The sequence below is a fragment of the Phocoena phocoena genome, chromosome 9 (genome assembly GCF_963924675.1).
Source record: "Phocoena phocoena chromosome 9, mPhoPho1.1, whole genome shotgun sequence".
Taxonomy (NCBI): Eukaryota; Metazoa; Chordata; class Mammalia; order Artiodactyla; family Phocoenidae; genus Phocoena; species Phocoena phocoena.
In genome coordinates this window covers 86,738,133-86,752,947 of record NC_089227.1, presented here as the reverse complement: position 1 = coordinate 86,752,947, position 14,815 = coordinate 86,738,133, and the positions used below count along the sequence as shown (strand labels likewise).

The 14,815-nt window shown below is 38.0% G+C and overlaps 1 protein-coding gene across 1 annotated transcript in view; it reads right to left on the bottom strand.

Moving 5' to 3' along the window:
• Nucleotides 1-14,815, bottom strand: part of EXOC4 (exocyst complex component 4) — an 822,005-nt gene that overhangs the window by 575,302 nt on the left and 231,888 nt on the right. Inside the window, exon 8 of the mRNA XM_065883517.1 lies at nt 4,407-4,552. Within this exon, the coding sequence (XP_065739589.1) occupies nt 4,407-4,552 (146 nt within the window). The remainder of the gene's footprint in view (nt 1-4,406; nt 4,553-14,815) is intronic.

Genomic DNA, 14,815 nt, shown 5'->3' with positions numbered 1-14,815 from the left:
GAAGATGAATACCAAGATGAATGTCAGTCTGAGGGAAACAGTTGAGTTACTTGATCCTTTCTCTGCACCCTGCCAAGAACTAAGAGGGCACAAACAGCCAGAAGAAAGGCAAAGTGTGCAGTACTTCAAAAGTGTCACCTGCCAGTCGAGTGCTGACGAGAAGCCACTGACCTCCAAAAAGCATGCTGACAGCTACTGATCAGAAACACCAAGAGAAAAACTAAACTCGAGCAAAGAACAGAGAGGCACACCACATACAATAAGAAAGAACTTAAACACACTTAATTAACCTTGGCTAGGGACAATTAAAGAGAGTAATAAGGTTCTTCACAGATGTGACAGAAACAGATGACAGCTTGCCAAAATCTGAATCCTTTATGACCTGAGGCATTTTCACTACTCAGGAATCCTTTTTGCGTTTGCAACAAGTCACAGATGGATATAATTTTATAGCAAAAGAGGCATGAGGGATTAGCCAGTCTCACCTCCACACTTTACAGCCAAAGGCACCGAGGCCACTGAGACAAGAGAACTGCCCTGACTCACACGGCTCATTAATGGTGGAACCAAGACTAGAAATGGGCACATTTCTAAGAGTGGCCTAATTCTGTGCAGGTGATGAGTTTTTATTACTATGTAATAATAACAAATGTGTAACGATTACTTAAGTTCACTTATTCATTTCCAGTAACTTATGTTTTCCAACACCGCAATTTCAGGACTGGCTAAATGTCTGAAAATGTTTATGTGGTCTGAGGTTGCAAGTTAGGGGTGAGGGCTGACAGCATGATATCTAAACCCCCCGCAACCTGCTTTCTGCAATAGGCGTAGACTGAGAACGGTCAGCTGAGCTTGAAGAGGGGTGGGTAGGACTGGAAGGGGCGGAGGGAGGAAGGGAGGGGAGAGGGGAAAGAAAAGGCCTAACCGTAGGACTTAGGCAGTATCTGAGGCAGTCTTAGTTGCCTCCATCAAACACCTTTCCTCCCACTGTCTGTCTTGTTCGCTGGCACAGGCCCGATTCTATCTGGGTGTCTGGGTCCTTGCTCCCTCTCACTAGGCAGGGTGCTCAGGAGAGGGGGCTCCCTCTCCAGCTGCAGACCTATCACTGGAGATGAACTCTGACTGGTTTAAGACTATCACCATGGTCTACTTCCCCTTGCCAGTGACTGGTTTAGGAACGGGCCTCAGACCCAGGTCCTATTAGTTTTCTTGAGAAAAACTTGCAGAGCGGCTTTGTGACTGGCAAAAAATATTAATAGATGGATGGTTAATCATTAATAAAAATGGATTTGTAATGATATAGCCATTTTGGAACACAGTATGGCAGTGTCTTACACAGTTAAACATAGTCCTACCATATGATGTAGTAATCATGCTCCTGGGTATTTACCCAAATGAGTCGAATACTGACACTGACACAAAAACCTGCATGCGAATGTTCATCGCTGCTTTATTCATAACTGCCAGAAGCTGGAAGCAATCAAGATGTCTTTCAATAGCTGAATGGAAAAACAAGTGTGGTACATCCACAAATTAGAATTACTTAGTGTTACAAAGGATGCCACAAAAAGCCACAGAAAGACATGGATGAACCTTAAGTGCATACTGCTAAGTGAAAGAAGCCAGTCTGAAAAAGCTACGTACTGTATGATTCTAACTTTAAGACATTCCGGAAACGGCAACTATAGAGATAGTAAAAAAGATCAGTCACTTAAAGGGGGTAAGGAAAAGGAGGAGGAATGAATAAGTGGAAAACCGGATGTTTAGGGCAGTGAAACTATTCTGTAAGATACTATAATGGTGGATATATGACATTGTGCACTTCTCCAAACCCACAGAACTATACAAAGAGTGAACCCTAACGTAAACAATGGACTTTAATAATGGTGTATCAACATTGGTTCATCAATTGTAACTAATATGCCACACTAATAATAAGAGGAGAAACGATGGTGTTAATAAGAGGAGAAACTATGGTGTAAAGGGACATAAGGGAAATCTCTGTACTGTCAGCTTAATTTTTCTGTAAACCTAAAATGGATAAAAATAAAGCCTATTGGGCTTCCCTGGTGGCGCAGTGGTTGAAAGTCTGCCTGCCGATGCAGGGGACACGGGTTCGTGCCCCGGTCCAGGAAGATCCCACATGCCGCGGAGCGGCTGGGCCCGTGAGCCATGGCCGCTGAGCCTGCGCGTCCGGAGCCTGTGCTCCGCAGCGGGAGAGGCCATGACAGTGAGAGGCCCGCGTACCACAAAAAAAAAAAAAAAAAAAAAATAAAGCCTATTAATTTTAAAAAAAAGGGATTTTCAGGATGAATCACACACTATTTCCTGGGCACCACCATTTTTATTGGAGTGGGACTGAATGCAGAGAAATGGAAAGGGCTGAGTCCTTGATGATACTGTATCGGTGAATTAAAGAATCCTCTATATTTATTCTTATGTGTGAGATAATAACTTTCTATAGGTTAACCTATTCATTTGGGGTTCCATGCTACTTGCAGACTAAAGCCTTTTAACTGATACTGCATCCAACCTCTGAATAAAACTGTTTAAAAAAAAAAAAGAGAGAGAACGAATTCAATAAACAGAATGGATTTCATTCCAGTATGGGCACAGTAAATCTCCTCTCCTCTAGACCACAAGATAAATGAACTGTTGAAACTTTCCTTAATGATTAAGAACTCTATGAATCCTTGACAGAAAACAAATCTCAAAAGTGCATCAACAGAAGATATAGGACTTTCAACTATTTAAAAAGAAGGAATTCAGAATACTGGGATGATACTTCTGTAGTCACTTTACATGCTTAGATGTACAGATACAAGTTCTTAAATATCTATTAATTCCTTAGAAGAACATAGGTCTGCCAAGATTTAAATCCTATTTCTACCACTTGCTAGCCGTGTGAATTTGCATAATTTCCTTAACCTCTTGTGCCTTGATTTAAAAAAAAATTTTTAAAAAGAAATTTTATTTTGGAATCATTAAGTTAATAGAAAAGATGCAAAATAGTACAGGGAGTTCCTGTGCACCTTTCACCCAAATCTCTCCCTAACGTTAATGTCTTACATAATCGTGGTACATTTTGTCGCATCTAAGTAATTAACATTGGTATGACACAAAACTACAGACTTTATTTGGATGTCACAAAATTTTCCACTAATATCCTTTTTCTGTTCCAGGATACCACATTGCATTTAGATCACGCGTAATTCTGATAAATAGATTGGGGTTTCCAATGAGCTTTTTCTGTGCCATGTATGTGATCCAATAATCCCCTCTGACGAGTGCTGAGGAGAGAAAGTCATTGACCACGAGAATAAACAATACCCAATACCGCATAGGTAGTGTTTGGTAGCCTTTGATTCCCAAGGCACTGTTAACTCAGTAGAAGAGTTGGCTTTGCTCCAAGGAGGGTAGTGTGAAGCTTCCTGAGAAGCTTAAGAGCTGATCCTGATTGAAAGTCCCTTCCTAACCTCCACTAATACCATGTGCTCATCTCATACATTTTACTACATGGAACTATCACCAATTATTTACTTGTCTGTCTTCTTTTCTGAATTATATGTTTCTGCACATGCGCCTCAAATTTTTTTTAACGTGTAAAAGAGGATGAAAAATAGAACCCACGCCCATCAGATTGTTAGAATGAATAAATACATGAGACAATCCATGAAAATGGCTTTATGCCTTGGCTAGCACTTAGTAAGGACTCAGCAGGCATTAACCACTACCCTGCTGCCCAAATTTGGTATAATCTGAATCAAATTATGTTTGATTGAGATTATTCTGAGAAACTCATTTACCACAGTGCCTGGTACATAGTAAGCACTCAAGCAATGGTAGCTGTTATCGTTATTATTATTAATGTTAATAATAATATTAACTGTTAGCTGTTACCAAGTGACATATACTTAGGATATGTGGCCAGGTGAGTGTAGCTAACCGTAATTTGAAACAAAGAATTTCCACATTGTTCTTTTACTAAATCAAGTAAAACCCAATACTACTTAGCTAGAGAGATTTGCGTGACTTTATTAACAAAGGTTGTTTCTTGGCACTTGGGGCTTTCCAAAGGCTGAAATATTTCATTTCCTTTCATTTCATATAAAATTCCCCAGAAACAAGGGGAGAATTTCATTTCTCTTCATTTTATGTGACTCCCCAGAAACAAATTCCAGAATTTTTTTATTAAAAGTTCTAGATAGTCCAGTAACCATATTCCAAAATAGTCACCTCCCTTACAGAAAATGGAAGTACACAAAGTTGAATATGTAGTCACTTCCTATCAATTATTTCAAATCAACTTTAAATGGGTGAAGTAATGGCTGCCAATAAAGTAGAAAACTGTTCTTCTGGGATCTAACACATCTTGACACCTATCTTACCGGCAGGGAGATACTTACTTGAAGAGAGAATTTTTGGGCCTTTGAGGTTTCTTCTTGGCAAAAAAGGCTGCACACTCGCGCCCAGTGCTGGCATAACTTAGTTGAGCTGAGGGTTCAGAGGCTGCACGAGTATTTTTCATATCCAAGTACTCAGTCAACAGCATCTGTACAAGCAGACAAACAGCTTAACACACACATTTATGATGTGCTATTAAGAAAAAGCAATTTTAAAACCATGAAGACCTAATTCTAAAACCTCCCTGACCTTCAGGATACTAACCTAGCTATTCATATTCCTAGTTGTAGACCCAAGGGAAGATTCATTATAGCCAGAAAGTCAGCAAATTTGCTACCTACTCCTAAAGCTGAAAATCTCCTAAAATGTATAGTGAGCATTTGTACATGGGGGTAAAGGGAACATTTTTATTGAGGGTCTACTACGTGTCAGGCACTGGGCTGGGTGAGTTAATCAATATACTCCTTTAGTCATAACTTAATCCTCATTATTCCAAATTGCGACAGCAGCAGCAGCGATGCCGCATCATTTACTGAGGGCTTACTGTATTGCAGGCGAGGGGCTAATCCATTTAGATATTTCACCTCATTGAAAGCACGAAACCTTATCAGGAAAATCAGTTCTCAGATTAGAGACAAGGAACTGCACCAGCGCACTAACAAACCGGCCAACCAGGTTAGCGTAGCCCACAGCAGACTAAGTGGTCCTGACCTGCAAAGAATTTCTAGGGCCCACTACTCATCTTCAGAGCTTCAAAGCAACAAAGGCAACAGCTTTTTTGATCACTACTGCCAGCAGGTCCTGCTTATAAAAATCAATCCACTTTAGAGCCTCAGCGGTTTGGAGGCCTGGGCTAGAATCAGTTGTACTATTTCTAAGACAAGTGTAAAAAGTTCCCACTGTTGTGAAAGAAAATAGCAGATCTGGAACAGAAATCACCATGGTTCCTAAGATTATCTAACCCGGGACTAAAGTGTATCAACTCAACTCATTTCTATAATCACTTGCCACATTTAAAATTTTAAGATAACCAAGTGGTATGCAGTACATGTAGACAAACAATTCTACCCATGACTGAAGTGAAAGCTTTGCAGAATCAGGGTCCCATATAACTACTATTCTTGCATATATGTATATAATCATTCATTCATTCAATAGAGATGTGAGGGCCATATCAAGCGTTATCATCAAAACATCTACGAAGCACAACTGCGAATATATTGCTCCAAGTAAGTTTTAAAGCCAATTATGTCTATATTATAAGCACATACACATTACTGAGTACTTATCAAACATCAGACATTTTAAAAACATGACCTTACTCAATCCTCAAATCTATGAAGTAAGTATTACTAATTGTAAGTTAGAGATGAAGAAACTGAGAATTAGTGGTATTAAGAAACTAGCCTATATGCATGTGTGGAGGCAGGAGCTAATGGGAAATCCCTATACTCTCCCCCTCAATTTTGCTTTGAACCTTAAAATGCTCTTTAAAAAAACTCCAAAGACAAAGGGAGGGGGGAGGGAGGGGGAAGGGGAGGGTGGAAGGAGAGACTAGCCAAAGGCCTTATAATTACACAATAACAGGCCAGGATTTCAACTCAGGTTTACTTGACTCCACAGCCTGTTCTCTTCCCCATGACACTCCATTCTCACTAAGAGCATAAAAACTATCAATGAGAATGACTATGGGTGGCAGTAAATGGACTTTATTTCATTCTCTGTACAATAAAGAGTTCACGGGGAAAGCATAAAACATGTTAAGAGACTGGTCAATGTTTTTTAATTTATTTACAAGGCCACTGGAGTATTACTCAGCAAGCTGATGAAGTAATATAATGACAAGTACTACCTCTGTTACTGTATCACCGAAACTGCACAATAGTCAGGGAGAATACTGAATTGGGTCTCTACTTTAGTAACAATTCCAGTGATGGACTCAATTATTTTGTAGATTTGGCACTGACGCTAATAAAGTTTGCAGGAATCTGTGATCAAAAGAAGGCTAGTACATCAGAAAAGAATTTCAAATTGTTGATATCTTTCAAAGTTCAACACAGAAAGATGTCTACAAATGCCCTGGTTTCACTCAGATGGTGGTTATTACACCAATATGACAGAATTATGTTTCTACCAAAGCTTGAAGACACACTACACCAAGTAATTCTGTCGAGGTAATTATTGTCCTAAAATTCAATGACTGTCCTTTTACAATAAAATATTGACTGACCAGGACCTAACTAAGCAGCATCCTTAAATCCAGGTATTTTACGGTCACTGTTCCTTTTTCTCCACATCAGTGAAGTCCCCTTAATTATTAGCTCTCAGGATTCTTAGTCTATTTCTATTCACCAGCTTCTCCCTTTCTATCTGCACAAATGTACTATTTCTACCCTCTCCACAAAAATCTTGCTTTGGTCCTCACGATCTATAATCTTATTTCCTTTTTATCTTTAGGTTCTAAACTTTAAAAAGCAGCCTCCACATATCTCTTACCATGATGTGGTTTTTATCCCTCATTTCTCTCCCAAGCTCCAGTCCCACATCTGTGACTGCATGCCTGACCTATTCACCTATTTCACTGATAAAATCAACCCTAAATTCTGAAACCTAAATCATCTTCCCATAAAATCAGTAATTCCTTCTACCAACTTTGTTTATTAGTATTTTCTTATTCTCACTGGTCTCCAGGCTTAAAACTTCAGAACTGTCTTTAATACATTTCCTTATTCTTTGTATCCACAAAGGAGCCAGTGTCCAAGTTCATTAATCACTCTACCCCAACTCTGTGAGTTTGCCCATTCTGGTCCACTCTGACAGCCACCACCTTAGTTCACCTCACGCAGTTTTCCTCATTTAGTTTTCTGCCTCCCATCTCTGACTCTTCCGATCCTCCTACAACCTCAACAGAATGACCTTCCTAAAACAAAGCTGCTCCAAAAAAAGGGTACAAATGAATTTATCTACAAAATAGTTACAGATGTAGAAAACAAACTTATGGTTACTAGGGGGTAAACGGGGGAGGATAACTTGGGAGATCGGGATTGGCATATACACACTGCTATATATAAAATAGATAGCTAATAAGGATAGATATAATAGATAACTAATAAGGACCTACTGTATAAGGGAACTCTACTCTATACTGTGTAATGGCCTATATGGGAAAAGAATCTAAAAAACAGTGGATATCTCGAAATGTAAATGTATAACAGCTTCACTTCACTGTACACCTAAAAGTAACACAACATTGTAAATCAACTATACTCCAATAAAAATTAAAAACAAGAAACAAACAAAATAAAAAACACAGTCGCTGCTACCATCAAAAGGCTCCTCATCATCTATAACTATCTGACCTCAACACTCCAATCATATCTTATTCTCCCTAACATGAACCCAACACTCCAATCAAGATCACCCAGTTAACCCTCCCCTGAATATGCCGGGGCCCCCTCATTGCTGGAAGGCCTACCCTAGATTACCCTCTCTCCTAACTCCTAACAGCCCCTTCCAAAAAACAGTTCCAGTGTTCCCTCTTCAACCACTCCTTTCCCAGGCCACTCTAAGTCAGCTGTCCCCTAAGTCAGCTGAGCTCCTCAAGTATCCACTTTACACATCATTAAAAACAATTATTCATCCCAAACTGCCTAAGACTATTAGCTATTATTTAATGAAAAGCCACCTCACCATTGATAAACCTGAGGATTTTTTTATATTCCTTAAAGCATTGTACTTCTTCATTTCCACCACAGAGCCATGCAACATATCAGTGAATCAAAAAATATAGGGAACCACTGAATTTTAAAAAGCATGTGATAAGAAGCCTTGATGTATCATTATATGCAAGTTAGAGAGTCTCCAAAGTAGAAAGAGTCCAGAGTACAAAAATCTACCCTGTGAGTAAAGTAAAAAAGGGATAGCTGCAATTTTAACCACAGGCTTTGCGATGCTTGTTTCCTTCGTTGTGTTTGCCTCTTTTTCCTAATAACATTCACCACCAGTTGAAAAATACTGCTTTAAGACAGGTAAAGTTTTATGTTGACACTCAAATTGGTAAAAGTGCATTTTTTAATATCGCAAAGAATAAGCCCCTACTTCTAAGATGCCTGAAATGTGTTTGAATTACGCTAAATCTTCTACTACAAAGTCTTGACACAAACACCAGATGCCTGGTATTAAAATATAACCATTATCATTTCTTGGTGATTCTACATCATTGTGGATAACGTACTGCATCTTCCAAATGGTACATAAATATCCTAAGCACTCACGGATGAGTTCAAATTTCCATTTTCATGAAAAGAAATAAGCTATATAGCTTGTCTTTTGCCTGGGGGAAATCACCCAAGATTGGAATTCTGGGGCAAAGGGCATTACATATAATACCAAATACATTATGCCCACAGAAAATCTGTAGAAGATAATCCCATGTGTGTTCTTGCTGCCTCTAAATTCCTACATATCTCATTCATTCCTTTCTCTTTTTAAGTACCAGGAATTGCTCTTTCTTGTTGATCAAGAGTTCAAAAAATTAAAAGTCATAGTTTGTGTTTTAAGTTTAACTTAAAAGGTATGTGTAAAACTGAAGACAAGAAACATGAAAACACAGTTGAAAAGCACCTGAAAACTCTACATACACCAGTGATATCACGATTCGCTGTATTTTTTGAGTATCTGGTATGTTAGATGGTTCTGTGGTAGAAGCAAAGAAATATGATGCTTTAATAGAGCGTACAAATTGGGGTGGTTGGGCACCTCTTCTGCTAGAAGACTGATTAGCAGTTGCTGAGATGTTAGTCAGTAATCCCATGATACATAAAGCAGGGCCAAGATTTTGAGATTTATAACATGCTCTAACATTGGTAATATCATTCTGAATGGACCCCTCATTTACCATTTAATCCTCTTTATTTAACATATTGCCTATGGCTGCTTGTGGTTATACACATAGAATTTTCTAAAACTAAATGTGGGATTTACAGACTTAGAATAAACACATCTCCCGTCTTCAGCCTCTGCATTTATCCAAGTAGCTACTCACTGAAACACCCAGATCCTTCTAGATACTCAATGTGGTAGATCCTTTTTAGTATCTTCCCAGCTTACAAAATCTTTGCCTCATCTAAGGGCGGTTCCCCAACCACACAATGGACTTGGGGAGCCAGGCCTGGGATCCCACCCTCTAGGTCAGAGCCTACTTCACCAGGGAAACAGCCAACCCTCAATTAGCCAATCAGATTCTCTTTCCCAGAAATGTGTTAGTGGGATATGGTCTGTGCTCATCAATGTAAGTGAGGAGATGTAAATACATTGGGGCAACCACCTTTTACTATGTGGATGAAAAATCAAAGACAGCCAATCTGCAGAGAGAGAATGAAGAATGAACCAGATGACCAGAGAGAAAGAGGAGACCCACAGGAGAGAGATTCAAAGGTTGCAACCTTAAGTTATCCATAGTGCAAAGGTCTCAAATCCAGTCGCTGATAAGGTCTTAGATTTTCTACCCTTGGGTTCTACAATATATCCTTATAGCCTTTAGTATGTTTTCCTTATTTTTTCCTTATGATAACTTGAATGAGTTTTTGTTTCTTCACTAAGCTATCTATGGATAAACAATTATATACTAATATGCATCCAGTGACATTTATATCACAAATACTATTTTTGTAAAACACTTGTATCTTGTAAAAATGGGAGTAGTGGTTTGCACAGATTTCCATCTTTGCCACTAGGAAACCAATTCTCCTGACAACTACCTTCAAATGTTCGATGATTTACAGCAAAGCCATACTATGTATGTGTCCCCATACCCGCACCCACTCCCCACGGTGAATCTGACAACTAGATTGCTTCATGACGGGAGCAATTCTAAGGTGAAAAAAATCCCCTTGCTCTCCCAATATGAAGTAAGGCTCAACTTTCTTGTGCAATATCTTGACTGTGCCTACAATAAATATTGTAATTTTTAATAATTTGCTCTTTTAAAATACAGATGCCCAGGAGTTTTTCTCCCAGGAACAGCAAAGTAGCTTCCTTGGACTATCCCTCATTCTGATGATAATTAGAACAGCTGAAAAAACATATTAAAAAAATAAGAATTTGAAGGCCCTGGAGAGGATCCAAATTCGGCAGAAACTGGTGGCCATGACCCCTGAGAGAAGAAAGGAAGCACACAGTTCCTCTGGATTCTTCCCAGAGAACCCCTCCCAGCACCCGTGGAGCAAGAGTAGAACGAAGCAGAATCTAGTCTCACTGGATGCAGGAGGCAAGGCCTAGCAAAGGGAGACCAGAAGCCCCAGAATTTGAAAAGAGAAATCCAGAGGTGGAGGAGGGGCAAAATCAGGGTAATATACCCCTCAAACTATCACCTTGATTCCAGAAAATATTAAAGAGTAACACTGAAACAAAGCAACAATATTTTCTAAAACTAGGACCACCATTTAAAATTACTACAAACTATCAGAGTTTCCCCCGTAAGGTTGCTAATGGATGAAATATTAGTGACAAAGAAAAAAACAAAAGACGTTATCTTTTGAAAATAGCAGTCTCATTTCCCCATTGTATAAAGACTAAAGTATTCTACAGTAAGAAAAACAAAAGAAAAATAAACATCCTGCAAATGGAATGGCTGCCTGCTTCATTATACTCATTATCAATGGCAATTGTATCATTAAAACTACTATGTTTGGTCTTGTGAATAGTTCCTTAGTGTTCAAAGTAAAACAGATGAAAAAATTTCAAGACTACACAAGTAGTTCCTGGTCCCCTGTCAAAGCCCTGACAAGCAGAGTCTCAAAGAGCTCACATTTACCTCCCCCCCCACCCCTCCAACAGAAGAGCTTTTAACAAAGAAACCCCAGTTTTAGATAGCTTTCAAAAGAAAGTTTTCGTTTATTTTAAATTAAACATATTTACTTAATACATAAAATATGCAAGGTATTATCCTGGATATAAAAACAAGACTAAAAAAAAAATCCTTCCCTAATATTAAAACAACTGAATTTTACTATATATAAATTAAAAATTTAAGTGAATTAAAAGCCAAATCAATCAATCCATCAGTCCTTCCCTCAATGTGCTTAAAGAGACAAACATGAATGACTACAATACATGGGAGAAAGTGGGAAGCATCAGGTCAAAGATACTGTTGTGAGCATTTATAGAAGGACAAGATTGATCCCAAGTAGGACAATAAAAAAGAGTTTCAAGATCATAGGACAGGGCTTCCCTGGTGGAGCAGTGGTTGAGAGTCCGCCTGCCGATGCAGGGGACGCGGGTTCGTGCCCCGCTCCGGGAAGATCCCACATGCCGCGGAGCAGCTGGGCCCACAAGCCATGGCCGCTGAGCCTGTGCGTCTGGAGCCTGTGCTCCGCAACGGGAGAGGCCACAGCAGTGAGAGGCCCGAGTACAGAAAAAAAAAAAATCATAGGACATAAATAAAATCTTATAATGTGTAAAAGGCCAAAAAAATGGCAGAAAGAACAGAATAAATAAACAGTGCTGGGGAAATTCTGGGTGTCTTGAGTGAACTGCAAATAGTTCAGGTAACATAAAAATGAAGTCTGAGAGGTAAGCCTGGAAAGGTGGTAAATGCACAAACTTCTCAGGGCCTCTAACACCAGGCTCAGGTACTGAAGTCAAGTACAGAATGAGGAGGGCAGTAAAAAGCTTTCAATAGGTAAATAAAATGTTGATAAACACACTAAGTAAATTAATCTGCTGGCATATACAATAATAGATTAGAAGGAAATGGGATTTGGGGAAAAATGAATGATTAAGGTAATAAGATAAAGGGAGGGGGACAAGAAAAAAAACTACCATGATAATTGAAATTTAAAAAAAAAAGGATTTTAAACTGAAGTAGTGGTGGTGAGATTTTACAATTAGGGATGCATTTGTGAGTTGATGCAGAGGAAAAAAAATGAAAAAATGTAAGCAGGTATTCTACGAAGAAAAGAAGAGAAATTTTAAAATGCTAAAAGATTGCACATGTGAGGGACTAAAACACTGGTTCAAGAACAATGATCAGGAATGCAGGAAAAATGAGTTTGATAGGGACAATAAATTTAGTTTGGAATATAATCCCTTGTGAAGCATATGAATATTCATGCATACCCTCAAATACATAATTGTGAAAGGGGAAATAATGTTGATGAGATTTCCATGATTTATACACTAATTAACTTCCATTAGGACTGTTAACTGTTTTTCTACAAGTTCTCTGAAGGATACTGTGAAGGACATATATCTTCGAATATTTGTAATCTGATTTTATCCCATAATATTTTTAAAACAGCTTTGTTGAGGTACAATTTATATACCATAAAATTCACCTAATGTCGTATACCGATGAACAGCTTTTAAGTAAATGTACACAGTTGTGCAACCATCACTACAATCATTATAAAACACCTCTAACACTTCAGAAAGTTCCCTTATGATGTTACCTGCAGGTTTTTCACAGAGACTTTTATCAGACGGAGAAAGTTCCTTTCTAGTTCTAGTTTGCTGAAGGTTTTTGCTTTTGTTTTGTTCTTTTAGCCATCAATGGGGTCAAGTGCTTCCCTGTGTCTATTGAGATAATTACGAAGGTTCTTCCTTTATGTTATGAATGTGGTATATTACATTCATTGATTTTTTAAAATAAATCCCACTTAATTGTGGTATGTAACACATACCACATACATTCATACGTGTGATATGAATCCACATGTTGATGGATTCAATTTACTAGTATTTCGTTTGAGATTTTTGCATCTATGTTCACGAAGGACATTGCTCTATAGTTTCCTCTGTTATCTCGAATTTTTATCAGGGTAATAATGGACTCATAGATGTCTTGAAAAGTGTTTCTCATCTCTGTTTTCTGAAAGAGTTTGCAAAGGATTGATATTATTACTTCTTCAAATGTTTGAGAAAACATTTGTGTACTTATGTATGTGTAGGAAATTTTTAAATTATTTAATTTATAGGCATAATTTGAAGATATTGTGGGTTCGGTTCCAGACCATTCTAATAAAGTGAGTATCGTAATAAAGCGTGTCACATGAATTTTTTTGGTTTCAGTGATGTAAAATCTATGTTTACACTAGGCATGTGCAAGAGCATTATGTCTGGAAAAATGTACAGACCCTAATTTAAAAATAATGCTGTTGAACATACAGCACTGATAGACTTAACTCAACACAGGGTTGCCACAAACCTCCAATTTTTAAAAAATGCAGTATCTGCAAAGCTCAACCAAGCAAACTGCAATAAAATGAGGTATGCCTGTATTTGTTACAGGACAATTTAGATTTTCTATTCCTTCTTGAACCAGTTTTGGTATTTTGTTTCTTTCCAGGAATTTGTCCACTTCATCTAAGTGGTCTAACTGGCATAACTGTGCTCTCATTGGCATAGAGTTAGTCATTATAATCTTTTTAACATCTATATGGTCTACAGTGATGTCTCCTCTTTCATTCCTGATTTCGGCATTTTTTGAGATTTCTCTCCTTTTTAATTTATAAGTCTAGCTAAAGATTTATCAATTTTTTATCTTTTCAAAGAACCAACTTTTAGTTTCATTACTTTTTTGTATTGTTCCTCTGATTTTTATTTGATGTTTCTCTCTAACCTTTATCATTTTTTCCTTCTGCTTGCTTTGGGTTTGATTTTTTTTTTCCCCTTCCTTTTTCTAGCTCTTAGGGTGGAAACTTTGATTGTTGATCTTAGGTCTTTCTTCTTACACCCATGGTGTATTTAGAAGTTTGTTGTTTTACTTCTAAATATTTGAGAAGTGCCAACATTTCTTCCTGTTGTTTATTTAATTCTGTTATGTATGGAGAACATACTTTGTGCGATTTCAATCCTTTTAAATGTATTGAGACTTAACTTCATAGTCTAGTGTATGATCCATCATGGAGTATGTTTGACGGACATGAAAGAATCTGTATTCTGATGGTGTTAAGTAGGGTGTACCATCTATGTCACTTTAAGTCATGGTGCTTGATAGTGTAGCTCATGTTTTGTATGTTTTCTGTCCAGCTGTTCCATTAATTATTTTAAAGGAGTATTGAAATCTCCAACTGTAAGTGTATAATTTTCCACTTATTTCAATTCTCTGTGTTCCCTCCATGCATTTTGGACCCCACAGTATTTTCCTGATTTTTTATTTATAGCTTACCCATAGAAAATAGAAGACAACAAGACCACGCCAAGGGAAGACACAGAAGTGGTCTCAATGCCCAAAGGCACATTCCTAACTGCAGCTTCATTCTCTGCCCATTTCACTAAAACATATTTTAAAGTTCATTCTACATATTTACGCCTCTTTCTCCCCTTTTCTCATCAAAGTTGACACAACCTCCATGGTTTTCTTACACCATTACAAAAATGTCAGCTGTTGTTACAGTTTTACTCTGTACTA